The following is a 27,065-nucleotide window of genomic DNA, read 5'->3' as shown; positions in this document are numbered from 1 at the left end:
ACCCGGCCGGCGGCGCTCTATCCGCCACCCCGCCTCTGTGCTCGTGGAGGCCGGCTCGGAGGCGGCGCGGCGCTCAGTCCATCCGGCGGGCCCCTCTCGCTGGTTGTGTCGGGCGGGCGCGCTGGCCTGGCGGAGCGATGGCGGCCGTGCGGGGCCTGCGGATCTCGGTGGCGGCGGAGGAGGCGGCAGCAGCGGCGGAGGAGGAGCCGCCCCGCGGCCCCGAGCCCGAGCCCATGGAGGTGGAGGAGGGCGAGCTGGAGACCGTCCCCGTGCGGCGCTCGCTGCGGGAGCTGCTCCCGGTGCGGTGCGGGGCCCGGGCGGGAGGGGGAGGCGGGAAGCTGGCGGGAGGGGGGGGCGAGGCGGTGACTGTGCAGCAGCCCCTCTCCGGGAGGGGGCCTGTGTGGCGGGAGGTGGGGGCGGCGGCCGAGGTAGCGCGGGGGGGGGGCGGCACAGCATCCCCCCCCCCGCCTCTGAGGCTGTAACTCGAGCGAGCTAACACGAGGTAGAACCCTAGTGAGGACGGGGCGGCTTGTCAGACTGAACAGGTCGAGTCAGGGGGCGGGATGGAGGGGGGATGCCGAGGCCTCAAAGCCAGAATGAGACGGTAAATGGCCATTTAGCTGGAGGGTGGAGAAGAAATTGGATTATTTTTGCATAGAGTCTACATGGTTCAGTGCAATCAGGTAAACTCAGCAGAACTAACTGATGACAATGAAAAACCTCGTTTTTCCCCCTCCGTGTCACTCGTAATTTTTATGACATAATTAGGGCGATTTAACAAAACAAAGGCAGTGATTCCGACTGGGATATTTTGGGAACTGGGACTAGAATCGATGCCAAGAGGCTTAAAAGTTACTTTTTTAATATGAAAGTTGAGTTTAATGTTACCTTGTGCTAAAAGGTTGCTTGATAACCTAATGCTGGTAAGTTGTAACTTTTAGAGAGCCTGATATCTTAAAATAATATGATTATGTTAAACACACACTTTTTTCAATTGGAAGACAGTTATACCTGAAACCATGGACGTTAGAGTTGGTAATGCTATTTGATTATCACCTCCACTTCCTGCTGTGGCAGAATATATTTTCGCCTGTGATAGTGGATGTACTAGGTTTTTAACTACTGCTAAAAATTACTTATGCCAAGGGAAGCTGCATTTGTTTTGATCCATTCTGTTTGTATGTAATTCCATTGAGTGAGTGTGGTCCACATCTGGTCAAGAACATACTGGCGCATAGAGTTAGGAGAAAGTAGAAAGGAATGGATTTATTTTAGAGCTGATTACCAGGCGAGATTTTTATCAGTCTAACTGGTTTGTTGCATTTAGCCTTCATCACAGTTCTGCTTTGTTTCAGGACACTAGTAGAAGGTATGAAAACAAAGCTGGAAGTTTCATCACCGGAATAGATGTCACCTCCAAGGTAATATTGTGCTGTGGGTCTTTTAAAAGTTTTGTATTACTGTTGTTGGATAGGAAGCATTGTTAGCTGGTGTTCAGGAAATTCAGATAAATGGTCATTTTCGGGTACACTTAGACCAGTGATTGGCTCTTAAATGTGTCTCCTGCGGGTGTTTTGATATTAAAACACTGTATGATTTAATTATTAATAGGGCTACAATTATGTCATGGAGTTCATGGAAGTCATGGAATCTGTGACTTCCAGAGAGCTCCGTGACATTTTCTGCCCCACGGCTGGACAGCTGTCAGCAGGTAACCCCGTAGCCTAGCTGCTCGGCAGCAGGGGGACCCCAGAGCTCCCTGGGGGGTCCCATAGAGCTCCCACTTCCCATGGGAGGCAGGAGCCCCCCTGCAGCTGCCCAGCCAGCGGGGGAGGACAGGGGGAACCCCGCAGCAGCTCAGCCCTGGTGGGGGAGAGCAGGGGGACCACCACCCTCCTCTCCCCCAGCAGCCCAGCCACTGTGGGTGTTGGACCCTCCTCCCTCCCCATTTTGTCAAGGCTAGTTTTAGTAAAAATCACGGGACAGGTCACGTTATTAACCAATCAGGATGCTTTTACAATGTTATTAACAAATTGTAGTTCATAAAATAATAATACTTAATCAGTCATTTTGCTGTGAGGATTTTATATATATACACCTCTACCCCAATATAACGCTGTCCTCGGGAGCCAAAATATCTTACTGCATTATAGGTGAAATTGTGTTATATCAAACTTGCTTTGATCCACCAGAGCGCGCAGCCCTGCCCCCCCCCCCCCATTCACACTACTGTAGCTCTTTTGGGCAATGCTGATCACTAATTTGGCTCCTGAACCACTAAGGTCTGAGTATTACTGACTTTAGACACTCTTTTATAGCTGTAGAGCTCTTGTTTTGATGTCAGGTTGGTGAAATTTCTTGTGTAAAATATTAGAGGCAGCGATTTGTAAGTCACAAAATGTACAAAATAAACAAGCTCTATGAAAATGCTGAGCCAACCATCTCTTTCTATGATTTTATAGTGAAAGATTTATTTGTAGACAAAGTTTTCATACCCTGCCAGGAATTTGTAATACTGTTTCTAAAAGCTCAGTGCATTTGCCAGAAAACAAGGAGACTCTCTTGGAATTGCAGTGATGCAACTCCATAGTGCAAAGCAAAGCCCTTTGAGTCAGGTCAGCTGAATTTTTCTTATTATGTGAGTGACAGACAAGGAAAAACAAGTGTTTGGCAGGAAAATCTAGTTCCATTGTCTTGAGTCTTCAAAGGGCATCGTTGTGTGTTTCCACATACTGGGCTTTAAGTACATAAATTAACAGCCGCTTCAAAACAAGGTTTGATCATTTTGTGGTTCTTTGGAAGCTTAAACTTGCAGCTGGTCTCCCTGACACACACTGCAATTTTTAAATAATTGGCATCACTGTATGACAGATCACTGTAAGTTGTATCTGGAAATGGAAAAGAAAATGCACTGTTCCATGTTCTGTGTTAAGTGTTCTGTGGTATTATTAGGATTTTACATTTTCAGATTATGATAAAATATGAATCTTCACAGCAGCACTGTGAGAGACGATACATGAGTTTTATTCCCATTTTGCCTAGAGAAAGCTCAGCCAAAGAACTTGTTACTTCCCCAAGAGCACAAATGGAGCTGGTGTAAGAGATTGAAAATCAGCATTCTTGGCTACAAATTTATAGCTTCTGTATGTCAGAGACTTGTAGTTCAGGAAGCAATTAAAGTTATAGTATCAGAGAGAAAATCTCCCTCCTTTGTTACATTCCTTAATAACAGCTTTAAAATGGAATTCATAATTAAGGGTAAAGATGTACAGTGCTGAATAATGAAAATGAGTTGGTTGGGAAATCTAATAAAACGATGATTAAAAGGTCAAATTTATCTTGTAGTTATATCCAAGGGCAGTTCTCGCTTAAGGATATTTTTATGAGACAAGTTTCATTTTAGTTGATTGAAAGATTTTTAAAACACTCATTAATTTTTTAGACTGAGTAATTGTTAATCAGTCGCAAGAAATAAAATTACCATCGCTGTTGAGGGCTTGCATAACATCTTTTGTATCACTGGTTTTAGAGAATCTGTTGATGGGCTCCCTGGAAATAGTTTGGATTACCAATCCCAGCAAGATTTCTATAGTCAGCATTCCAGTTAGTCCTGATGAAGTGCAAACACAAAGGGATATTCCCAAAGGCCACAGTGCAGACAAAGGGATATTCCCAAGGGCCACAGGTCTCCAAATAATATTTTTTAACTGTCTGGAAACTGCTTGAGCTGTATCTTCTCAACATGTTTTTCTCTTTTCCTCCAAGTAAACAAGCCAGCAGTCTCAAAATAAAAGATTAGTCTGCCTGGTAGAGGAAACATTTGTTTCAAGTAAAGTTTTGCTGAATTTTGCCTTTGACGTATACTTATTTTAAGGATCAGTAAATTTGGTTATCCATCAGAAAGGTTTAAGCACTTGTCCAAAGTCATACAGACTCCGTGACGGACAACACATCATGATTCCCATTATGCTGTTTGGCCACAAGACAATAATCATTTGACTCTTAGTCAAGCTATGAAAGAGTTTTTAATTTTGTCCCTTTTAACATAATTTTCTTTTTTTGTTGACTCAGCCAGGCCTAATGAAAACTAATAGAAACGTTGTAATGATTAATTTCTGGCCACTTGTGTTTTATTAAATGTCTGGTATTACTATGAAACTTGTTTGGAACAAAGCATCAATTTCCTTTTCCATTGGACCTTGTTTCCTGCAGGAAGCAATTGAGAAAAAGGAGCAAAGAGCGAAGCGTTTTCATTTTCGAGCTGAAGTGAACCTTGCCCAAAGGAATGTGGCATTGGAACGAGATATGATGAAGAAAGGTAGGGAATGTACCATGAGCTTATCAAACTGAACGAAAGGCAGAATCTCTAGATTGTTTCCTTCCTGTTTCCTGGCTTGATGGCCATACTACCTCACTCCTTTCTAGGTGTGAGTGAAAGAGTGAAAAAGCAAGCATCACTAGGAGTAATATCTTGTATTTTTCACTTCCCTTTTTTTCTGTTCACTTTCCCATTTAAAAAAATACTTGAAGACAATCTAAAAAATAAATACAATTAAAATTGTTGTGGGAGGATGATGACACTTAAAAGAAACAGAACCATTTTGGGCAGACAGCATTTTTTTAATGACGTGGCAGCAATATCCACTGCTGCGTGTAGACTGGCTGTCCAAGGCTTTTCTGTCAGTTGACACAGCAGAAGCTGTTGGCGCGCACACACACACACACACGGTTACAAGGCTCCAGTAGGTTGTCTGTTCAATATTTAATGAAAGCGATGTTATCAAGTTTTAAAAAGTCTTTTTTTTTTTAAAGGGTTAAAAGTAGTCTGAAAACCATTCAGCACCTGCCTCTGAATCCCTTGCCAGTCTTTGTGGTTTTACAACCACGTTTTCCCGTATTATTTAAAATATTTCTCGTTGTTGCTGTGTAAAGAACATACAGAAAGGAAACTAAAGTCCCAGTCATGCAACTGCATTAGTGCAGGTGGATCCACATGCATGTTATCCTGTTGAAGTTAGTGGGGCTCAATGTGGTCATACAGGTCCACCCATGTGGATGCAGTTGCAGGACCTAGGTCCTAACGGTCCTTCTGTGCAGATCCATTTGCAGGATCAAGACCTAGGCCATTGATTATACAGAGGAAACTTGAAACTGACTGTACAGATGGTTGTGAAATACATGATGAAGACATTGAAAACAGAGGAAAATAATATTAATTTTCTGTTATGGATAACCTTACTACTGCTTGTAACAATACTAGGTAAAAAACTTTCAGAATGGCATGATTTGTTTTTTTTATTTGATCATGTACCTTTAAAATAAGCTGAAGATTTTACATTCTTCTTGAAAAGTTAATAACATGCATGCTGTCTTTAAAATCAAATTATAATCGGTGATTGGCAGTAGAATTTCTATAGCAATACATTTTAATATTTCTGATGATTTTGGATTGATAAGTATCCTATTTTTATTTTCAACTAGAAAGGTCAAAACATTGTGAAATTATAAGTTAAGTTCCAGGCCATTAGACTAGAAGATCAGGCCTTTAAGTTGGTATAGGATGTACCTGACTTTAATAAACTATTCTCCACTTTTAAAAAATGATTTTGGTTTTTAATTCAACATGTTTCTAATACTCATTTTGTAAAAATGAGCAGTGGTTTTGTTTCTTGTTTACAGCAATCCCGAAAGTGAGGCTGGATACAGTCCACGTTTGCGGAGTAGATGAGATGAGTACCCAGGACATCTTTGCCTATTTTAAAGAGTATCCTCCTGCTCATATTGAGTGGCTAGATGACACATCATGTAAGTAAACTAAGTCTTTAGCCTATAGTTCTTAATATTTTTTGTATTCCAGAGCTCTTGGATTCTGTTACTAGTTCTGCCACTGATTTCCTTTGTGGCTTTTGGACAAGTCCCTGACCCTTCTGCACTTTAACTTCCCCGTCTGTAAACTTACTACCTCAAAGGGGTGTTTGAAAGAACTAGTTAATAAAGAACTGTGAATATCAAAAGCAATATCTAGTTACGTTATTGGTTAGTGAGAAAAATTACCGCAGCTCTAGCAGGTTAGGTTGGCTACACCCTGCTGCAATATAGAATGTTGTGAAAGATGCTAACTCTGGTGAAAATGACAAGCTGCAGCAGTGCGTCTTAAATTGGTGCAACAGAATTGTAGCATTTTTAAAGGTCCGAGACATATTGAGGTAATGCCCTTGTTCTTCAGAGAGAGAAACAAAGAAAAGGTGTAGACTTTAAAAATCCAAAGATTGATGGGCACTTGGGTATTTGGTTTATATGTAGATTTTCTGTCTTCAGCCTGCATTTACATTTAGAATATGGGTGTTTTCCCCTACAGTGAATCTTATCTATTCAGGCATCTTAATATAAAACAAGATAAAATTTATTGCTCTGGTTTTTCCAGAATCATTAAACAGCAGAACAGCATTTAACGCTTGTGGCTGTATCTGGGCTGAATGCATCTCAATAAAAGGACTTTGGCTTAATGCTTATTTTTAAGAAGCACCTCTCAAATCTTCTTTTTCCCCTCTTTCATTGTCACATGTCTAACAGAGTTATCATCAGCCTGACATGATCAGTTCTACTGCATATAATTTTAATTCTCACTCTTCTTACAGGGATTTTTCTTATAAGTACCAAATCTGCATTGTATTTTCTTCAATGCACGTGAACATTGCTAATCCTTGCATCACTAATGTACAAATTTGATAATCTGTACAAAAACCCCTTAACAGTCTCTCCTTTCTTCTCAGCAAGTTCTGCAGTGAAGTCTCTTGTTACTTAAACTTAATTATTTTACAAAATATACTTCAGTCATACTTCCTAGAATAGCGTCAAGAGTTTTACACAGTGAAACTAAACAACATTCTTAAAAATAAATGAACGGATCATTTTATGAGCCAGTATCCTTGATTTAATCATGATTGGTCACTAGCATATACAGAAGGTGCAGTAATCTTGAGTGGGTCTTCTAGTTATTGGCACAAATAAATGAGCCCCTATTATTTATGTAGACCTTAATCATTCCAGCGTTTGTTTTTTTTAAGTTTTGATCAGAAAATAATATGGTGTATGGCCTGTGTTGTCCTGTGTGATAAGAGTTGTCTCTCCTGCTGATCAAACATGCTAAAGGATTTGTTTTCCCTTTATGAAACACATCTGATAATCTCCCTTCCTGTTGGTACATATAACTTTATATACTTATTATGTGACTGAAGTTTTATACTAGTAATTTGTCTTCTACATAAAGGACTGTAAGATAAAGGATATAATCTTAGGAGCCTGTGTGGAAAACTTTAGCTAACTAGAACTATTTTTTTTTTGTTTGTTTTTTTGTTTTAGGTAATGTAGTCTGGCTTGATGAAGTGACAGCAACACGAGCTCTTATAAATATGAGCTCTATGCCTGATCAGGATAAACTCAAAGACAGAGAAAACAACGAGGAGAAAGCAACTGAAAAAAATAAAAAAGGTAGATGCACAGAAGATATAGGTCATGCAGTTAAAACTCCGCAGTCTTTAAAATATATTTTCTTGGCTTGGGTGCTGAATAATTTGAGTTACTGAAGGAGGTTCTGTCATGTAGTTTCAGGTAATGGTATTCTGCCACTTTAAAAAAGGCTTTCATCTTGGAAACCTTTTGAAGGAGCTGCTTCCTAAAAGGTGGGTTGGAGAGATACCAAAATCAGTAATATGATCTGTACTGAACATTCTAAACGTAAGGACAAATTCAGAGGTGTTTTAAGTAGTGGGGCAAGTTTACACAGTCCTTGTAACTCACAAGCTGAGTGGGTGGAAGGGTGGGGTGGTAACAATGAGAAACAAGTGGGTGTAATAAGGTGCTTTATCATCTTAAACCCTCCTGTTGGTTGCTTTTCCTTGTTACTACACCATCCTTTCTGCAAATGACATTGATTTACCAATGTGTAACTTCCATCACTATTTATATTATCTCTGAATTTGACCTTGTTAAAACCTGACCCAATACCCCACTGTATGTTTACAAATCTATTGCAAATGGACCCAATTGCTGGGTCCCATGTGCTTCCAAATCAACTGCGTCTGGCTAGAGTCTAGCCACTGTTTCTAGCTTTGAGACCCTAGGGTACATTCCCACGCTCTGACCTCTTGTCTAATGCCCTTCCTTGGGATGTGGGATGCCGCTATCCAGGACTTTGAAATCAGTGTCTGTGACCGCCTGAGTCCCCCAGTCACATACACTCCCCAGAGTTCCACCTGGGCTGTGAGCACTCTAGGCTTGTAGCTTTACCCCGTTGGGGACAGCGTGGCAGGAAAGCAAGTAACATAGGAATTGATTAACCATAGTGACCTTAAAGCATTTGAGTTACAGATCTTTTAAAACAAAAGTCCTTAGACCTGGTATGAGCTCATCCATTGTGTGAGTCTAAGGTTTTATCAGTATTTTAAGCTGGACAGTCCTTCCCCTTCCCCTTCCCCTTCCCCCTCCTCTGCAAGTCCCTGTATGTAGCCGATGGTCACTCCCCCCCCCTCCCCCCCGCTCAGAGCGGAACCCTGCCCTTAAATAGGGTTTCTCCTCTGCAGGGCCGGCTTTAGGCCGATTCCCCGGAATTGGGCCCCATGCCTAAGAGGGCCCCGCGCCTTAGGTGCCTTTTTAATTTTTTTTACTCATCCGGCGGTGGTCCGGGTCTTCGGCGGCTTTTCGGCAGCAGGGGGTCCTTCAGTGCCATGGAAGACCCGGAGCGAGTGAAGGACCCCCCACTGCCGAAGTGCCGCCAAAGACCCGGACTGCCACCGAGTATTCGAATTGGGCCCCACAGTTCCTAAAGCCAGCACTGCTCCTCTGAGCCATGTGCTCAGATTGAAACGCTAGTCATGTTTGCCCCTTCCTCACTGCAACACCCTGTGTAGAAAACCCATTGTTCCATGGGGATGGGCCAGTAGTTGAAAGACAATCAAAGTTGTTGACCCCAGATTGCAGTCTTGATGGCTCTTAGTGTTGGTCCTTTAAGGAGTCTTTGTGCATGTCCAGGCTTGTGCAGTCACGGTGTCCAACATTTCCACACATAGAACAAGATAATGTTCATAATTTGACTCAGACATATTCCACTCTGTCACAGTGCCCATAGTCTCCTTTTCCAGACAGAGCATACTGCAAGGTAAGTTGTATAAATTGAAGCAGCTACGGTACACCTTCAAATTGTGATAAACCTGGAATCTACTTGCTGACAACATCCCCCCTAATTATAACCCCATTATACTTCCACAGACAGGAATTTGTGGCTTTTATTACTTTGACTACATCCAGCTGTTTTGCTGCTAGGTGATGTGTTAACTTCCTGTGATGTGGTTCAAACCAAGATATTGAATTGCACATTATCAACCAATAGTGACAATGCAATTCATAAAAACATTTGTTTCAACTGAAACTGTAAATTATGCTTAGGTATGAGTTGCATGAACAAAATCCAGATTACCAATCTCCACTTTCTGTACGTTATGCACTAGCAGAAGCCATCAGATGTGGTCTGTTTTCACAACTCTGTTATGCTTCCAGATGCCTTCATAACAGATTTCTCCTTGCAGTTTTCCACTGCAACTCAGGCGCTTTCTAACAACCCCCTTTTTGCCTTGGGAAAACTAAGTCTATACAAAAATAGGTATTGTGAGGAAGACTTAGGTGCTTTTTATACTATTTTACCAGCCTCCTCTATACTATGTCTTATTTCTTTGTACTGAAAACTTTTTGTGCGGTTTTAAAACACAACCTAACCTTTGATTTCAGGCAAATACCAAGATTCTACAAAATGTAACATTCTTAAAATACATCTTATGTTATTTTTGGAGACTAGGGAAAGACCTTATTTAAATTGAGGACATATATTTTCACATTGATCCTGTCAGGTGCAAAATAATTACTATGACGTGTATATCAACAGTAGTAAAAATATGTATTTCCCTAAACTCCCACATACATTTCTGCATCTGGTCACCTGGAAAAGCAGGCTACTGGGCAAAGTTCAGACTTTTTCAGTTGGGAAGAATTTATGAAGTAAGATAAGGTCTGAGGAATCGGATAAATCCAAAATATTAGGGAGGCTTTGGCTCAGATATATTCCTTTTTTAAAATAATTCTGGAGTTACCTAGGCACATTGTGTCATTAAAAACCTTGCAGTAATTAAAGATCCTGTCGCCCTTTTTGTAAGAGGCAGGATGCTAGCCCTGATAACTTGGCCAAATTCCACCAAAGTAATTACATTCTGCTGTCTGAATATTCTCCATGGTTTCATTTGGGTTCAGTATTCCTTCGTTCCTGCCCATAACTTTTGTGTAGTTGTTGTGTGCTGTAACCAGCTGTTGTATTCCACTCTGAAAGTTGCTGCATTTAGTTGTTAGGTGAAGAATCTCTATATTCCCTTACTAAACAGGGCTGCTGAGGGGCTTAGCCAGTGTTGGTAAAGTGCTTTGAGATATCTGAGTCAGAAGCACCGTTAAAGGACTATTAAGTTGTCTTTCAGAAATAATTGAAACAAGATTCTGCTGACAATATAAACAAAACCTTTTTCTTAGCCCCCAAAAATAAACTGAAAATATCTGCCATCAGCTAGCAATGCACACTGTATACAATCAATAGACTAGTATTACTGGTTAAAAGTTTGCTTCCAGAACTACTTATGTTAGATTCTTGAAATGAAATCACTCATAATTTTTGAGCTGCAGAGATTATCTCAGTAACTTTCTAACTATTGAACATTAACTCAAATATTTTTAAGTGGCAGCTAAATTAAGGCATCAGTGACCTCTCTGCGGTTGATAAACTGAAACACAGTGTGTCTTCTTATATTAACAGACAGTTAAACTTCTGCTTCAGCCACTTACATTAGTAGAGCGCACCAGCATGAAGGAAGTTCTATGATTAGTTAGTTATCGTGTGTACTCACCTGTTTAAAATTTTTGCAGAGGTTTACTATCTTAATTATTCTCCAGGCTACCCAGAACAATGGATAACTTACTCAGTTTGATTTCAGAAAATACAAGGAAATGAAAAGCAAATGCTGGCAACATCATAAAATCAGGAAGAATATCCTAAAATTTGTTTATCCTTAGACAAACAGGAGGAAAGCTCGGACGATGAGACCGAGGAAGGAGAGGTTGAGGATGACAATCCAAGTGATGTTGAGGTCAGTACAGAAAGAAAAACATTAACATGAGAGATTCAGTTTTGGGCAGTGAGATCGTTCCGATATTCTACTCTTAATGTAAAAATATTATACAGAATCTGGACTATTGCGTAGTATTATAAATTAAATGCTAAATCAGATTTAGTACTTATGAAAACATTTAAGGCAAGGAGAAGTCCAGAGATTTTGTCAGTGAGGATATCAGCCTAGAATGGCTTTGTGAAAGTGAGTTTTTAGGAGAGGGAGGGCATTTGGCATATGGGAAGTCTGAAGCTGCTCCACCCATGTGAGGACCATATGAAAGCAGGAATGGAAACGACTGGAAGGAGGAGATAAAGGGAGTAATTAGGAGGAAGGATGAAGAGGAGCCAAGCTATTCGGTTTTGGCAAACTGTACGTAAAGGTATGCATCGGGGGAGCGTTTCACTCTTACAACAGCAGGGACAGCACATCTAGAATAATGCTGCTTTTCCAAAGAAACCAGCTGAAATATTGCTAGAGACGAAAGAAAATTTTAAAAAGCTGTTTATTTTAAGATGAGCTGCTTAATAGAATACTGTCAGGTCAGTGTAGGCCCAAATTTCAGTTTGTGTAAAACAAATTTAATGGAAACTTTTCTAAACAAACACTTTGTGTTTTTGCAGTCCAGACATTGCAGCATTGTGCTAGTGTGTGACAAGTTGATAAACAGGCTAGAAACTGACTGTGAGCAAAAATAAAATTGACTAGTTGTCTTTCATTGTCCAGGCTAAATGAAATGTAGATAGTCAGAAGTAGTGGAAAGTAAATTAGAGTTTAAAAAGCTTAGTTTTAGTAACTTAGGGTATTAATAAGACACGGAGGGGAATCTTTTTGTTTAAAAAAAAATAATTTTAACCTGTCAATGTTCCTTTAATAAATCAGTCTGTTAAAGAAATGCAAAACAGCTGAGTTCACAAATCTGCTGGAAAGCTCCTAACTCGAAAATAAACTTTCTTAGTAATCATTTGTTAGCTTTACTGTTGAATGTAATCCGTGCTGAAAAACATTTTATTTTTGTATCTAAAATATTTTCTTTCCAAAGTTGGATGCGCTTTCCCAGGTAGAAGAAGATTCTCTCCTACGTAATGATCTACGCCCAGCCAACAAGCTGGCTAAAGGAAACAAACTGTTCATGAGATTTGCTACGAAAGGTAACTAACTCACTGCATAGGCACTATACAGTATTTGAAGGTGACTGTTGACTAAATGATGTCTTTACAACACAGATACAAATAAAATCATTATTAAAGTGTTAGATTGCTTGTCAAGTATTATATGGTAAAATCGCACAGTTCTTGTGTGTGTTTTTAATGTGTGAAGAACGTATATGTAAAACTTATTCTGGGTGAAATTCAGCCTAATGCAAAGATTCGGTAAAAGATAAATCTACCACTTCAGTCCCACTGAAGCGCACAAAATAGGCTCTGCATAAGGGCAAATTTTGCCTTTTCTGAGCATCAAGAATCATTTGCCATGCTTATGGTGTTGGAATTCTTTGTATGGTATTGGTGGAAGCTGTTACCAGCTACAGTCATGTCAGTAGATAATATTAATGCATTTAAGGTAAACAAACTCAAGTCCTGACTTTTTTCCAATTTGACTGTCCTTTTTCATACAGTTCTGACAGCGACATCTCTAATTAGATAGTCTCCATATTCCAGCTCTTAAAGTGATACATAATACAACAGGGAAGGTGATAAATGGAAACTCATATCTCCATGGAATGAAATTAGTTGAACCCAGTATCTGTTACTGTTAGTTTTATTTCAGACGAATTGTCAGCAAGCATTGTAATCCGTTTTGTTCCTAGTAAGTACACGGATTTTTTACTCACATGAAGGAGATTGGATATTTTATAGCTCAGCAGTAGTTGAGACTGCCTATTATAATATATGCTTCATATCTTTGACTGGGCACTCTTTATTTTTGCTCCAGTGTGGTTAGGGGAAAAGTATTCCTTTAACTTAATTACACATTTTCAGATGATAAAAAAGAGCTGGGAGCTGCAAGAAGAAGTCAGTACTACATGAAATATGGCAACCCTAATTATGGTGGCATGAAAGGAATTCTTAGCAACTCTTGGTGAGTACATGATAAAGGGGAGTAGAACCTTGCATGTGTCCAGCCATGCTTACAGGGCTATCTAACTTGTGAGTGTCATCCCTCAAAGTTCTGTAGACTTGGGGGTGGGGAGCATTGATTTGTATTTTAGCAAAGTTGATTTGTTGACTTTACATTTATAAAACTTTGAATTCAAAATTAACAAGTCCTTATAGTTGAGAGATTCATACTGGGCAAAATAGAGCCATAGAGTAAATGCGTTCAACTGCCACTGAAGTCAGTGGAAATTGCAGCTGTTACTCTGTCGCTGAATTTAGGTCACTTTCTTTTGGCCTTTTACGTGGCAGAAATGTGTTTGCTTTTGTTGACATTCCAGGAAACGAAGATATCATTCACGTCGAATCCATCGTGATGTGATAAAGAAAAGGACACTCATTGGGGATGATGTTGGGTTGACACCTCCTTATAAACACCGGCATTCAGGTAATTAATGACAGTACTGGAAACGTGTATATATAATGCTTTACATCTTCAAACAAGTGTTGCAGCTGTTGTGAAACTGCAGAATGAAATAAAATATAGGTCTTTGTGCTTCACAGGCCTGCCTTTTCTGTCCACTCTGCCTCATTAAATAATTAACCAAAGCAGAGTTTAGTCCAGGAGAAAATGGTGGTTACCACATGCTAGTTTTGGGTGGAGGCATTTCTAATAGTTAAAACATGGAATTGAGTCAAGATACTAGGGTTCTTGGCCCTGCTTAGCCACTGATTTACTTGTTACATGACCTAGTTTTTCCTGTTTCCCTATCTGTCTGACCACTTTATATGGCTTATAGTATCTGACTGAATCATTCTTACAATACCTCTCTCTAATAGGACAACATTATTCCCACTTTGCGGGTGAGGAACTGAGACACAGAAATGAAGTCAGTTGTCCAAGATCACTTAGGAAATCTGAGACAGAGTTAGGACTCAAGCCCACATGTGTGTCCAGTGCTTTAAACACTGTTCTTAACCTTTACTTGATAATGATTTCTCAAGGATGTTGTGAGAAATCAGAGTGGCAGAGTCCTTTTAAGATCCTCTTGTGAAAGGTGCTATTCAAATGCAAAGTATAACCTAAGCAACAGTATGCACAATGTAAATTCTAAAATAATACCTTTAATTAAATAAAAGCATTCTCTCAAGTAAAACAAAACAGGAGTACTTGTGGCACCTTAAAGACTAACAAATTTATTTAAGTATGAGCTTTCGTGAGCTACAGCTCACTTCTTCGGAAAGCTCATGCTTAAATAAATTTGTTAGTCTTTAAGGTGCCACAAGTACTCCTGGGTTTTTTTTTCCGGATACAGACTAACACTGCTGCTACTCTGAAACCTATCAAGTAAAACAGTAATTGAAATATTAATGGAATACCTGCCAAAATATAATTGTTACTGTCTTTGGGTCTGTCAATGTGACATAGATTGTGCATAATTAATCTGATAAATAGAACAATGTCAGATAAGTGAAAAAGAGCTATGCTTCCTCCTCCTCCCCCCCCCCCCCCGCCAGCACTTAGATTTTGTCCTATGGTTTTGCAAGCAACAGTTCAGATACAAAACATCAAATCACTTAGCGTAATTCAGTAGGTACTTCATTTTACTTGATTGTTTTCTTTTAGAGATTTAGGAAACGGGGTCTGGAGCATAAGAGACAAAAATATCTAATGGTTTGTTTACACTTCACTTTAAACTGTCATATTTGCCATTTCAACTCTTATCTTACAATACATGACAAAAATAAAGTAGTTGGGTGGTATATATTCCAAGGGAATATAGTCCAGAAAACCCTATCAATGAGCTTCTAATTGGTACTTTAGCCTTTACAGTGGTCACGTGATTTATGGGTGTGTGTATTAGGGAGATAATATGGGAAGAAATATGTTAAGTGCTAAGGAAAAAACTGTACAGGAGGCTACATATCTGCTGACTGCTTTGTAAAAAAAAAAAAAAAAAAGACTGATACAAAGTGCATTCAATACATTTTCTAGAATATATTCCTATATATGTACTGAGTCATATGAAGATTGGAAGAGGGTGCTGAAACTGCACCATCAGCCATTTAACTGTGTGTAATTAACACTGTATTACTTGATGGGGCAGTGTTTGCCTCCTGTTGCATATGACATAAGATTAAAACACTGTTTTACTTCTGAGTATATATTATAGATTTAGAACATTGGCAATACATGATGCACCTGTTCTGTTGTGCAGTGCTGAATATGGGATCAGGAAGAAATCTTTCTCTCTGTCACCAGCAGTGATCACCTTAAGGCACTATACAAGCTTTAGAATTAATTATCTTTATTTTATCAAGTACTGCTTCATATAATTGATCATTCAGTTATTCAGACATTTCAAAAAATCCAGATGTAGTACTTAACCTCCCTTCCAAGACAGTGAATGGTACAGATTATGGCATGTTTCATGGCAGTTTTATATTTCCTGTATTTACTTGCCATTTTTTCTAAATCTTGATTTTTAATTAACTTTATGAAAAAGAGACAAGATACGTGAGGTAATATCTTTTATTGAACCAACTTTTGCTGATGAAAGAGACAAGCTTTTGAGACCTCTTCTTCAGGCTTTAAAGTTGGTCCAGTGAAAGAGATCACCCGACCCATCTTGTGTTTCGTATTCTGGGACCAACATGACTACAAAAACTCTGCAAACATTTATGAAAAGGATAAGCTGCAATCTCTCCAAATTAATTGTTGTGTTTCAGGCCTAGTGAATGTTCCTGAGGAGCCTATTGAGGAAGAAGAGGAGGAGGAGGAAGATGAGGATATGGATGAGGATGACAGGGTTGTGGTAGAGTACCGGGATGAACTACAAGCTTTCAAACAGTCTCGAGATCGCAGTGCAGCAAGGCGATCAAGTGCCAGTGCATCTGATTCTGATGAAATGGACTATGATCTTGAACTGAAAATGATATCCACTCCATCTCCCAAAAAGAGCATGAAAATGACAATGTATGCTGATGAGGTGGAATCTCAATTGAAAACTATTAGGTAAAAATTTAATTTCTTGCATTTTATTGCTTAAAAACCCCAGTCACAAAGTGTTTCTTGCATTATATTATAATTATATTTTGATTTGGTTAAAAAAAATTGAAGCTTAAAAGCTCTAGAAAATAATGTAATCACTTATATGAATTGACAAAATCAACTGAACTGCTGTTTTAAATTAAAAAAAAATACAATAACTGTTCAGGATCTCAGCTCGTTAACTCAAGTATTTTGAGTCACCCTTTTAATGGTTAAAACCTATGTAGTACAGGCATTTGATCCTGATCCTGCAAATATATACGTAGTCATTTTATATATCTGTTGTTCTGTTGCATTCAATGGGACTACTCAAGTTTAAATTTACTCATATGCACAAGTGTCTGCAAGACTGAGGCTGTACTTTTTTAAGTATATACTGATTATGTAAAAAACTATGAAATAAGTGTTTATTAAATAGTGTATGTAAAAGAGTTGTCTAAAAATATGTTCAGTAGCTACTTAATTTTCTGTGCCATGAACAATATTAACGTCTTGTATATTAAGATCATTCCAGTTAGACCATGTATTTCAAAAGAAGTGACTCAATAGTACACGTGAAGATCTTAACAACAATTGTACAACTGCTTTGACTTGATATAATACGGAACCCTTCTAAAGAAGCCACTATAGCATGACATCTCAATGTGTAGTATATTTAATGCTGAAAATCCTTAGCACTGAGTAACAACTCTCCTTGAAATCTTATCCAATTTGACTCTTCATTAAGATCAATCACTTGTCATTTCAGTGACATACTTGTAATGACTTAAATGAAGTGGCAGCATCAGCATGCCCTCTTTAGCTCTGACATGATTTAGTGGAAGATATTTAAAAGAAGAAATACAGAAAACTCACTGAAATTAACCCTTAATCCAAATGTAACTGTTAAATATTCCCTTGCAATGTTTGTAATCTAACATTGCAGCATTGTGTTAATGCATGAGAACCTGATTAAAATAAATAGAACTGACTGCTGTTTTCATTGCTGAATCTAGGAGAAATGTGCATAAAACCGACACCAACCACAAACCAACAACAACCGTTTTAATGGTAAAAAGTAAAAGTAGGTTTTAATATTTTCAGTATTAATAATCTAATAAAAATCTGCAGGTCCCTTCAATAATATAATAGAACATGATGGAACCATTAAAATGTGAATTAAATCAATCTAGTAGTTAGTTCTCTGACTGTTCATTTACTCTGAATTACTTTGACTGCAGTGGAACTGCTGTGTTGACATCAACCTGGTGTACTTCTGTTTGAAACAGATACTGATTAAGCTTGTTCACATCACTATTTTTAGTTTTCAGAGTACCTCATAGTGGTCCGAATGCTGTCAGAATAGTGCTGATAGCACTTATTACTAGAGACTGTAGCAGATATCTTTAAAGAAAATACATTTTCTCTTTAGCGAAAGGGATTGCAAACTCTGTACTATCATAGCCTACAAATGTATCCCTTATCTGCACTCTCCCTGACAGGTAAGATGTTTACAAGCAGCCCCTGAGCACATTTATAGTCTTGAGTAACAAACGATGATGAACCTAAACTTAGAGAAGCATTGATACTTTGTCTATTGTTGTTTTGACAAGATATGCTTATATCCTGCTTTAAAACTGAAAAAACATTGCTACCTATTTGTTACAGGCTTCTAAGGCATCCTGGATGCAGGATATGCAGCATATAATGGTCTGAACATATTGATAATATGCTTGAAGAAGAGCTAAGACTGATTCTGGAATGCAGTTTTTTTTGTTTTTGTTTTTTTACAGTGATAGATTTTGTGTGTTCTTCCCCATTTCTTAATAAGGGAAATCCTGATATCACTAACTTCCAACATGTGTTTATGCACAGGGTGCCTTCCTGAGGACTCTGTTGAACTTCATTCATGGGAATTTGTTTGCTGATTAGAAATATATTATGTCTTTATTTAGGAACTCTATGAGAGCAGATAGTGTAGCATCCAGTAATGTCAAAAACCGGATTGGCAGCAAAGGATCATCAGAAAAAGTTGCAGATGTAAGACTACTGTTAGAGGAAAAACGTCAGAATAATACAGGGCAGCGTCAGCCAGTCAGCACTACAAAATCAGGTAATGTAAAACTAATGTAACACACAGTGGATGACTTGCTGTTTAAAATGGGTATGTTCAGTACTGAAATTTATAAACCTGTAGGAATTATGTTCAGCTGTTGGTTTTGCATGTATGCAATTCATTATTCTCTCAAATTTTTCACACCTCATAATGAATATAAAGAATCTTATGTTACCAGGCTTTGAAAGTTCATATATTAGTGAAATTGCAGGTGGCTTGTATTCAGATATTAGGAGCTTATTGAGATAAATGTATATTGCCTACTTTTTTTTAATCTGATGAATGAACTACTCCCTTATGCAGAGGGCAGATTAGGGCTATAAGAATATTAGGGACAAAACTGGGGCTTGCTACAGGGAAAAATGAATAGTTGGATGGAGATGAAGAATTTATTGTTGCCTGAATTACTTTGCTTATATCAGTTCTCCCCACTTTTTTTTTCTTTTTACATTGCTGGCTCTCTAATGCAGAGATTCTGTATTTCTTCGTGAAACTACCTAGTACATTGTGGGGCTAACATGATACAAATAACAAATATGAATCGCTTTGAATGTCTTGAATGAAAGATCCTGTTTAAGTGCAGAATATTTTAGTTGCTTATGACTTGAAGGTTTTGAGTTTTAATCTTAGTTGACTGGTCCTTTTTATTATTATTTTTTTAAACTTGAGCATGTGTCGCTCTCGTTACCCTCTTATGTGCGTAATGTCTAGAGGTTACTCTTCGTCACTTGGAAGGAATACTTTCTTTATATAAAGTTTACTAAATAATCCAGCTGTTTAATACCTTTCTCTAATCTTTCATGTCCTTCAGATTGACAACTTTATATATCTATATAGATATATATATAGATATATCTTCCTGTTCCATTTGCTTTCATGTTTGTGTCTGAGTCCTAGTGCAGAAGCAGGGATCCAAATCTTAAGGCATATCTGCATCTGCCGGTACTCCCGCAATCAATGCAGCGAGTGTCAATTTTAGTGGGTCTGGTGAAGACACGCTAAATTGATGGGAAAGCACTCTCTCATCAATTTGTGTACTCCACCTTCCCGAGAAGCATTAGGGAAGTTGATGGGAGACGCTCTCCCATCGACACAGCGCAGTGTAGCCACCACGGTAAGTGGCTCTAACTACGTCGACTTCTATTACGTTATTCACGTAACTGAAGTTGTGTAACTTAGATCGATTTAGCGCGATAGTGTAGACCAGCCCTTACAGTTTTCAATATGGCATGGTTCACGTCAGGGGTTAAGTATCTTTACGATAAGATTCTTTTGCTCTGGTTTTCAGTTTAGTTCTCTAAATTAGAGGAAGCAATACTGTAATTTTAAAGTGGATTTTTTCATGTATTCTAAAAAGTAATTAATGAAGGAGTCATGCTTTTCATATAAACTGCCTCACACTGGACAGAGACCCTTTTGTCTTCCTTCAGTATTTATATTCCTAAAATAGAAATGGAATCCAAAACAAAGATAGCTTTTGGCGATCTTTAGAAAAGTTGTTACTTTTTAATCTTTGGGGCCCAGCCACGTAAGAGTAAACATCCCAAAAGGGGGTGCCTTGCAAAGATGCCATGTGACAAATCTATCATAGAAATAATTCAAGCCTGGATAAACTGTAATACAGGAATTCAGAGCATTTCAAAGACAGTGTGCTATGTTAAGATTTAATTAAAAGACTTCACAAAAAACAACCTCTCTAATTCCAAATTTTGCAAATGGATAAAGGACATGGGATCAGCTGGAAGAGTTAAAGTAAATGCAGTACATGATTACTCAGTTTAATCACTGTCGCATGTTATTTCCAGATGTACGGCAGAGACTAGGAAAGAGACCTCACTCTCCGGAAGTCAAGCCCCCAAGTAGCAACTCCACCCCTCGTCGAGAATCGGTATCCGATGTACATAGCCGGTTAGGGATACCCAAACAAGATGTGAAAGGCCTTTACTCTGACACCAGAGAGAAGAAAGCAGGTTTGTTTTACAGAGAGAAAATGTGACTTTACTTTAGGGGTGCATATGTAGATTGTAACTACAGACGACAGTGATGTCTTGATGCTGTTAGTGGCATTTGACTAGAAAATAACCAAAGGATATTAACTTAAAACAGAATATTATTCCTAAACATTAAAGCTTTGCCATTCATGTGGGTAAAATTCTAGACTTTATAATCTTGCATAGAGATTGCATCTCATGAGCTTTATTACAAAATCCTCATGTGAATAACTTTTAATAGCTAAAGCAGTTTTTGTAATGAAGATCACAAATGTTGGCTTATTCCCTTTAAGATACTTTACTGCTTTGATTCTAGGGAACAAGAGGAACTTCAAATGAAAACCTGGAGGAATAATATTCTGGTGACTGAAGTTAGAAATCAAGTAGTGAATGTTTGTGGAATGTTTTGAAGTTGTAAAGCACTATATTAATGGTTATTAGAAGTCACAAGTGCCAAATTCTGCCCTGAGAGATGTATGCAGTTCCCATAAAAGATAATGGGACTTGTGCATGTTTTTGAGGGCAGAATTTGGTTGAAATGTCTTCAAAATCTGGTCTTGGAGAAAATCATAGAATGATGGTTGAATTATTATATAATTTATTGCATTTAATTTCTACTTTTCTCTCAACATATAGAATAAAGGAACTTTTAAGAGAGATTTTCCCTGAATGTTATTCTCTATCCTCAGTGTTGAACTTTTCCAGATTTTTGGTTTTTATTCTTTTGCTCAGCTTGTCTGAACAGAGCAGTTGTTAAAGATATCTCAAACTCTGAGGTGTAATAATGTGGAAATAAAAAGTGCAAAACTATAGCAACCAAGGAATTTGCATTTCAAACGGTTAATATACGTTCCTAACCTTTACTCATTTTGACTGTGAATTGCAATACAATTATTCATGTTCACTGTCATTCTCTTTAAAGTGTGGCTCTACTTTCAGAAGAGACTTTGTGAAAATAATTTGATACAGTTCTGTAACTTTCTTAGTGAGGCTAGGTCACATTTTCTCAGTTTACAAAAAGAAAGCTTTTCTTGGTGACAGCCCTGAAAACTTAACCTGGGAGTCATACTGTCTTTTTTCATACTTGTAAATCCCCAGTAATAAAGCGTCTGTAGGCCACATAGAGGCTGCACAGATGTAAGGGAAGTGTTGGGGAAAACTAACTTCTTTTGATGATGCATTTGAATCCTGCTCTCTTACAAAATCTGTGTGTGGACCAGGTCTATCAGTATAACTGTGTTGTTACGGGGTATGATTTATTTATTTTTTAAGCAATGTACACATACCAGCTCCTAGCATGGACACAACATAAAGGTGTCTTATACGGGTTGCTATTGCCATACTGGAAGGAGAATAAGTTATATCTCAGTACAAAGCACCTTTATACTGATAGAACTGCCCACATTGGGTGGGGTTGTACCAGTTTAACTATACTGGTAAAGTTAAAAAGGTTCCACTTTCTAGTGTAGACAAAGCCTTATTCAAAAACATGTGATTCTACAGTTCTAACAGAAGTAAAATTAGTGAAAATGTACTATCACTAAGGCTATGATTTAATCATGTATTTTTAGCAAAAGTCATGGACAAGTCAGGGGCAAGAAACAAAAAATCACAGTCCGTGACCTGTCCAATACCCCTGATTGAACCTTGAGGGGGAGGAATCTGGGGGCCCGCAACACCAGCTGCCAATCTGGCTGCTGCGCGAGAGGAAGCCCTGGGGCGCCAGCCACTGCTCCAGCCACCCTGGAACCGCTGTTCAGGCAGTCTCTGGGGCCAGCTGCACCAGCTGCTGCTTGGGTGGTCCCCAGGTCCAGCTCCCCAGGGTCATCAGAGCAGCGGCCGGCTGCAAGGCCGCTCCCGCAGCTCGCCCCAGGATCAGCCACACTGGCCGCTGCAGAAGTCACGGAATCCATGACTTCCACGACCTTTGTGACAAACACGGAGCCCTAACTATCACTGCTGTAAGCAAGGATTGCTCTGGATACATACAGTAGAAGAATTAAATAAAAGCACCATTTTACCTAGTTACTTTTAAGAGTAGACCTGCACTTTAAAATATATTAAATTCTATTTAAAAAAATGTTGAGAACATTAAGGTTGAAGTGTTCAAAATTTAGGACATGCAATGGTTAAAATTGAAGACATTTTTGAACATATGTCAGTTTTACCAGTGTTTTTCGTTACTATCCATTTCTGTGATTTTCAAACATGTTTTTAATCCAATTAGGTAATTTATGGACCCGCTTAGGATCAGCACCTAAGACACAAGAAAAGACTCCAGAGAAATCAGAAAACTCAGTAACATCTCCAGAGGAGGACGATTCAGAGCTCCAGCGGGCATGGGGTGCTCTTATAAAAGAAAAAGAACAGTCTCGCCAGAAGAAAAGCCGATTAGATAACTTGCCATCTCTACAAATTGAAATTAGCCGGGAGAGTAGTTCTGGGTCAGACACTGAATCATGATGCTCTTTAGACCCTGATCCTCAGGATTTGAACTCTGCAGCATGGCAAGATTTCCATTGCCCAAAGGCTGAACATTATGGAAGCGTGGCAGGACTCTGATTGAGGTTCCAGGAGCCTCTCCATTCTGTTTACACAGAAGTAAAGACCTGTATACCACTTGACATTTAAAGCAATCACATTTGTCTTCAGTATGTGTGGCCCTGTGTTGTGTAGGGCATTGTCATATACATTTATTACAACAAACCTGTAGTAGTTATTGCAAAACATTTTTTTTCCCCAAGCTTCAAACTTTAAAGAAGGGGCAGAACTACTCCTGGATTTTGTAGACGACTTTTTGTTCTTAATCTTTTTAACATGGAGTCTTTTAAGAAAATGTTTTACACAGTTCATCCAAAGAACAGGGAACTTCAGAATAATCACTATTGCCTGGCCCTTATAGCTGTTACCAGCACCTTTAGTCTCCTCATAGGGTAATAACAATGATGCTTCCTGGGTGCGCAGCCAGCAAGGGTAAAGCTTATCAAGGGATTGCTGTCTCCCACTCCTCCAAAATACTGAATGTAAATCTAAACTAGACCTCCTAGTAGGTAATACTTCAAAATAACATCAGAGGAGCACCACTATATTAGTCTCAAAAAGGATTCTGCTTCATTCATTTTGGTGATAACTTTTTGCTTTAAGGGAAGATTGACAAGTTCAAGACTGCAGAGTTGGATTTGTTGACAAAATTGTGCAAATTCCTGGGATTCATTTTTTTGAGTTTAAATGTTGAAACAATTTTAAAAAAATATTTCAATATAGCTGTATTATGTTTGAAGAAATCTTAACAATTTAAAAGCTTAAAATAATGTTTATATTTGTGAGAATTCTGTTGGCTACAGTGAAAGCTTATAGTGGTGTTTTCATATGTGCTGTTAAACTACACACACACACACATATATATATATAAAAATATGATTGAAAGAGAAAAGGAAAATATAGGATCAGTGTTTCATGTCAATATTTTTGAATGTCCTAATTGTATAGTACATGTGGATGTGCACATGGTTGACTAGTTACATTCACTTCACTTTTCTTACTCTTGTCCTCTTCCTTAGTAGGTAAAAAGGTTAATGAATGTGCAACCGTTTTTTGGTTTGTTTTTTATTATTTGTGGCGTTTATTTTGATTGCCCACAACTCGGGGAAAAGGAATAATGTGTATGACGTGTAGCAAACTATTACCTGCCAAGATTTAACAGCCTGCAAATCTGTTTGCATTGTATCTAATTCCTAGGTTCTGTTAGCCCAAAATGTCAGTGTGTCCCTTCCCCTTCTTCCTTTTAAACATACATTTTTCTTCTGTTTTCTAATTTTTTCATACTATATTGAAACAGGTTTGGGGCTTTGCAAAAGCAAGGAATCTGCAGTTAACCTCCGTTATGTCAGTGTGTGTATAAGAATATTATGTTCTAATAGCAGTATATGAAACTGAAGATAAGCTACAGTGACTAAATACAGCAGGGTGAGCTGGGGACTGACTGGGCTTCTAGCCTGAACTATTTCCTTGCTTTTGTGACATTCGCCCTTTTTTATATATTTAATTGAATTTAATATTGTCTGGTAAACATGGCTGCCTAAAATACTGTTCATGACGAGTAAATGACTGCAGTACCACTGTCATGGGTTATTTTGATGTGTACTTTCATTAATATATTTCCCCTTATAAAGCTTTAAAATAGAACCATATCTAACAATCCATCTGACACCTTACCTATATTAACATCCTGATAAAAGTTCCCGTAACTGCTGTGTTTCTGCCAGTAAATTACTTGGGTTGCTTGTATTGCTGGTTTGACTCGAATATCACAACTTACTTTTTATGGAAGTAGAGATTGTGTAGGCCCCGATCATGTAAGCTGCACTGCTCTGGAGCCCTTGCAGGTTTCTGCTGAGGCAGAGCAACTGGGCCTTTAATTTGCTTTTAGTGTTGCCGATGGGCATGCTGCTTGTGTCTTCCTTCTCAGCCAAGAAGTGGCTATGCCTTTCACACATTTCACAGTAGGAGGGTCCGATACCTTTAAAATCTTTAGGCCTGAGTCCTCATAGCCCTAATTGTGAGTGTAATGTAAGTGTATTGTTAAAGGAACCATACAAAGGATTCGTCTAGAATTGACCTTGTGCCCATTTTTGCTTCTTTATGAAGTATAAAAAGGGTTTGAAAGGTATTTGCCAGTATCACGTGTCAAAGTCTGGTTTTCTCTGGTTTGGCTAGAGGACCCTATCCGTTGTCTCAGATGGGGTGTGTATTGTTTTCTCTCACCTTTAATTAAAAGTGGGTAGTGAGTCTTTTTAACAAAGGATATCCTTTCCCAAAAATGTTAATTACTCAATGAAATTAAGCAGATGTTAACAAAAGACATAGGAAAAAGTATTAAGCAGATGTACTAAAAATCCTCCCGCCCCCTTCTCATTTTGCTTGGCTTTTTGCACGCTCTTCATTCTTGTTTGGTTGGCATTTCACTAGTTCTCAAGTCTAGTGAAATGCCTATTGTGTCTTCTGTGCAAGACAAATTAAATGAGTAACATAAAAGGCAAGCTGGGGGGAAAAAAAGTCTGTAGGTCTCTCTGCAACATAATGAAGCAAAAAGCACATAACCAAAAAAGGAAAGAAAAAATGGGCACCTTTAAGTGATTAATGTTGATAAATGTTCAGATAGTGAATGTGAGAAATTTGACCTGTCTATTCCATTAGAATAAATGAATTCTGTTCAAAGTCTCTCAGATTTGGGAATGAATATTCTGGTTTTGCTGTGGAACCTACGCCAAGGAAGGGAAATGAGCATTCCTCAATTCTAAGTGAACTGTTATAGAAACACCTTAAGACTTTATTTAGATCATTTCTTATTAAAGGAAAAAACCTCTTTTAGTGAGTGATTCAGGTGACTTGCATTCTGTTTTTCAAAATAAATTGACATGGCATTTTAGGCCCCAATTCTCCATGGGCAGAACCAGGCCTTAGGATTTTAAAACCAAGATTTTATTTCAGGTAAGTGCATCCAATAGCAGACAAGGGGAAGAAGAGAGCAAAGGTACTTTTTTTTTTTTTTTTTTTTTTTTTTTCCAATTCAAGGCAAAGAATATAATGTGAAAATATTTATACCTTTATTTAAGCAGATATTGCTGATGTCTGTTGGCTTGATCCTCTTCCAAATAAAAACTGCTAGAAATTACATGAACGTCCAATTTTACTGAAATTCTGTTGGGTAGTCGTTAAATCAGTTCCTGAAAAGGGCTTACTGCGGTATAATCAGGAGCCTAGCAATTACATAAATGAAGAGAAAAAGATGTGATTATTTTAATATAGAGGATGTGGGTGCATCAATTAGCCCTTTATTGTCCCCTTTTTATATGGGGGTGAAAAACAAGTTCATCTGGATTAAACAACCTTTAGCTTTACTTCATTGTCCTGTAATCCAAACTCAACTTGGTCATAGGGTGTTTCAATGCAAACTGGTATTCCCTGATCATCTCAAGGTTAAAGGAGCCTTACTAGTTTGTGAGGTTTGGTTAAAGGTGTCTTGGAAATGACTTTAAAATATTTGGGTTTGTAATCCTTTTTTTCTTTTGTGATGTCATTATGTTTGTACAGTGCCTAGTGCAATAGGGTCCAACCGGGTTGTGGCTTTAAAGACCCTCCCCTCAATATAAATGTTTAATAATATTAATTTGGGTTAGATGGTCAACAGTGAACGGTAGGAGGGGAGTTGAAGGTTCAATCAGCTAATGTGTTTTAAAATACTTACTATTTGTGTTGTGCTGGCCTATAGGAACCTCACGCACACAAGGGTCTCGTTTTGCTTTACATTGTACAAATACATAACAAAAAGGCAGCCTGCTCCAAGGGGCCTACTATCTAAAGGTTTGTTTATGCAGGGATGTTATGGAATAACTCCCCATGTGGACACTGTTCTGGAATAAAAAGTCACCTTATGCTGGAATAATTAGTGTGCGTCCAGAGGGGAATAATTATTCTGGAATAAAAGTGATTTTATTCCAGAATCGTGTCCCCATGGACAGCTATTCTAGAATAGCTTTTGCAGAATAAGTTATTCTGCAATAGTTATTTCAGTCAATTTCCCTGTGTAGACAAGCCTTTAGTTTAAAAACAGACCTGATCAGGAAGAGG

General features: G+C 38.4%; 1 protein-coding gene across 3 annotated transcripts; it reads left to right on the top strand.

Moving 5' to 3' along the window:
• The first annotated feature begins 37 nt into the window (after positions 1-37).
• NCBP3 (nuclear cap binding subunit 3) lies at positions 38-24,722 on the top strand. 3 transcript variants are annotated; one of them, XM_039508244.1, is made up of 14 exons: positions 38-299; positions 1,356-1,421; positions 4,213-4,318; positions 5,680-5,805; positions 7,363-7,491; positions 11,107-11,180; positions 12,244-12,352; positions 13,184-13,283; positions 13,639-13,745; positions 16,028-16,313; positions 18,284-18,441; positions 20,250-20,414; positions 20,752-20,797; positions 22,663-22,800. In XM_039508244.1, exons 1-13 carry the CDS (start codon positions 138-140, stop codon positions 20,772-20,774), a joined length of 1,611 nt encoding a protein of 536 aa, XP_039364178.1. In that variant the 5' UTR covers positions 38-137; the 3' UTR covers positions 20,775-20,797; positions 22,663-22,800. The 3 variants fall into 3 exon arrangements, with proteins under 3 accessions (XP_039364178.1, XP_039364176.1, XP_039364177.1); XM_039508242.1 differs by lacking the exon at positions 20,752-20,797 and having other exon boundaries at positions 39-299; positions 22,663-24,722; XM_039508243.1 differs by lacking the exons at positions 38-299; positions 20,752-20,797 and adding an exon at positions 651-683 and having other exon boundaries at positions 22,663-24,722.
• The last annotated feature ends 2,343 nt before the right edge of the window (positions 24,723-27,065 follow it).

Source organism: Mauremys reevesii, linkage group 20, assembly GCF_016161935.1.
Source record: "Mauremys reevesii isolate NIE-2019 linkage group 20, ASM1616193v1, whole genome shotgun sequence".
Taxonomy (NCBI): Eukaryota; Metazoa; Chordata; order Testudines; family Geoemydidae; genus Mauremys; species Mauremys reevesii.
The sequence above is the reverse complement of the archived record's forward strand: the minus strand, read 5'-3'. Positions and strand labels throughout refer to the sequence as shown.

Coding starts and splice junctions, on each gene's coding strand:
- NCBP3 (XM_039508242.1), top strand. CDS start 138: ATGGCGGCCGTGCGGGGCCTGCGGATCTCGGTGGCGGCGGAGGAGGCG. Junction 11,181..12,243: donor ACAATCCAAGTGATGTTGAG/GTCAGTACAGAA, acceptor TTCTTTCCAAAG/TTGGATGCGCTTTCCCAGGT. Junction 12,353..13,183: donor CATGAGATTTGCTACGAAAG/GTAACTAACTCA, acceptor ACACATTTTCAG/ATGATAAAAAAGAGCTGGGA.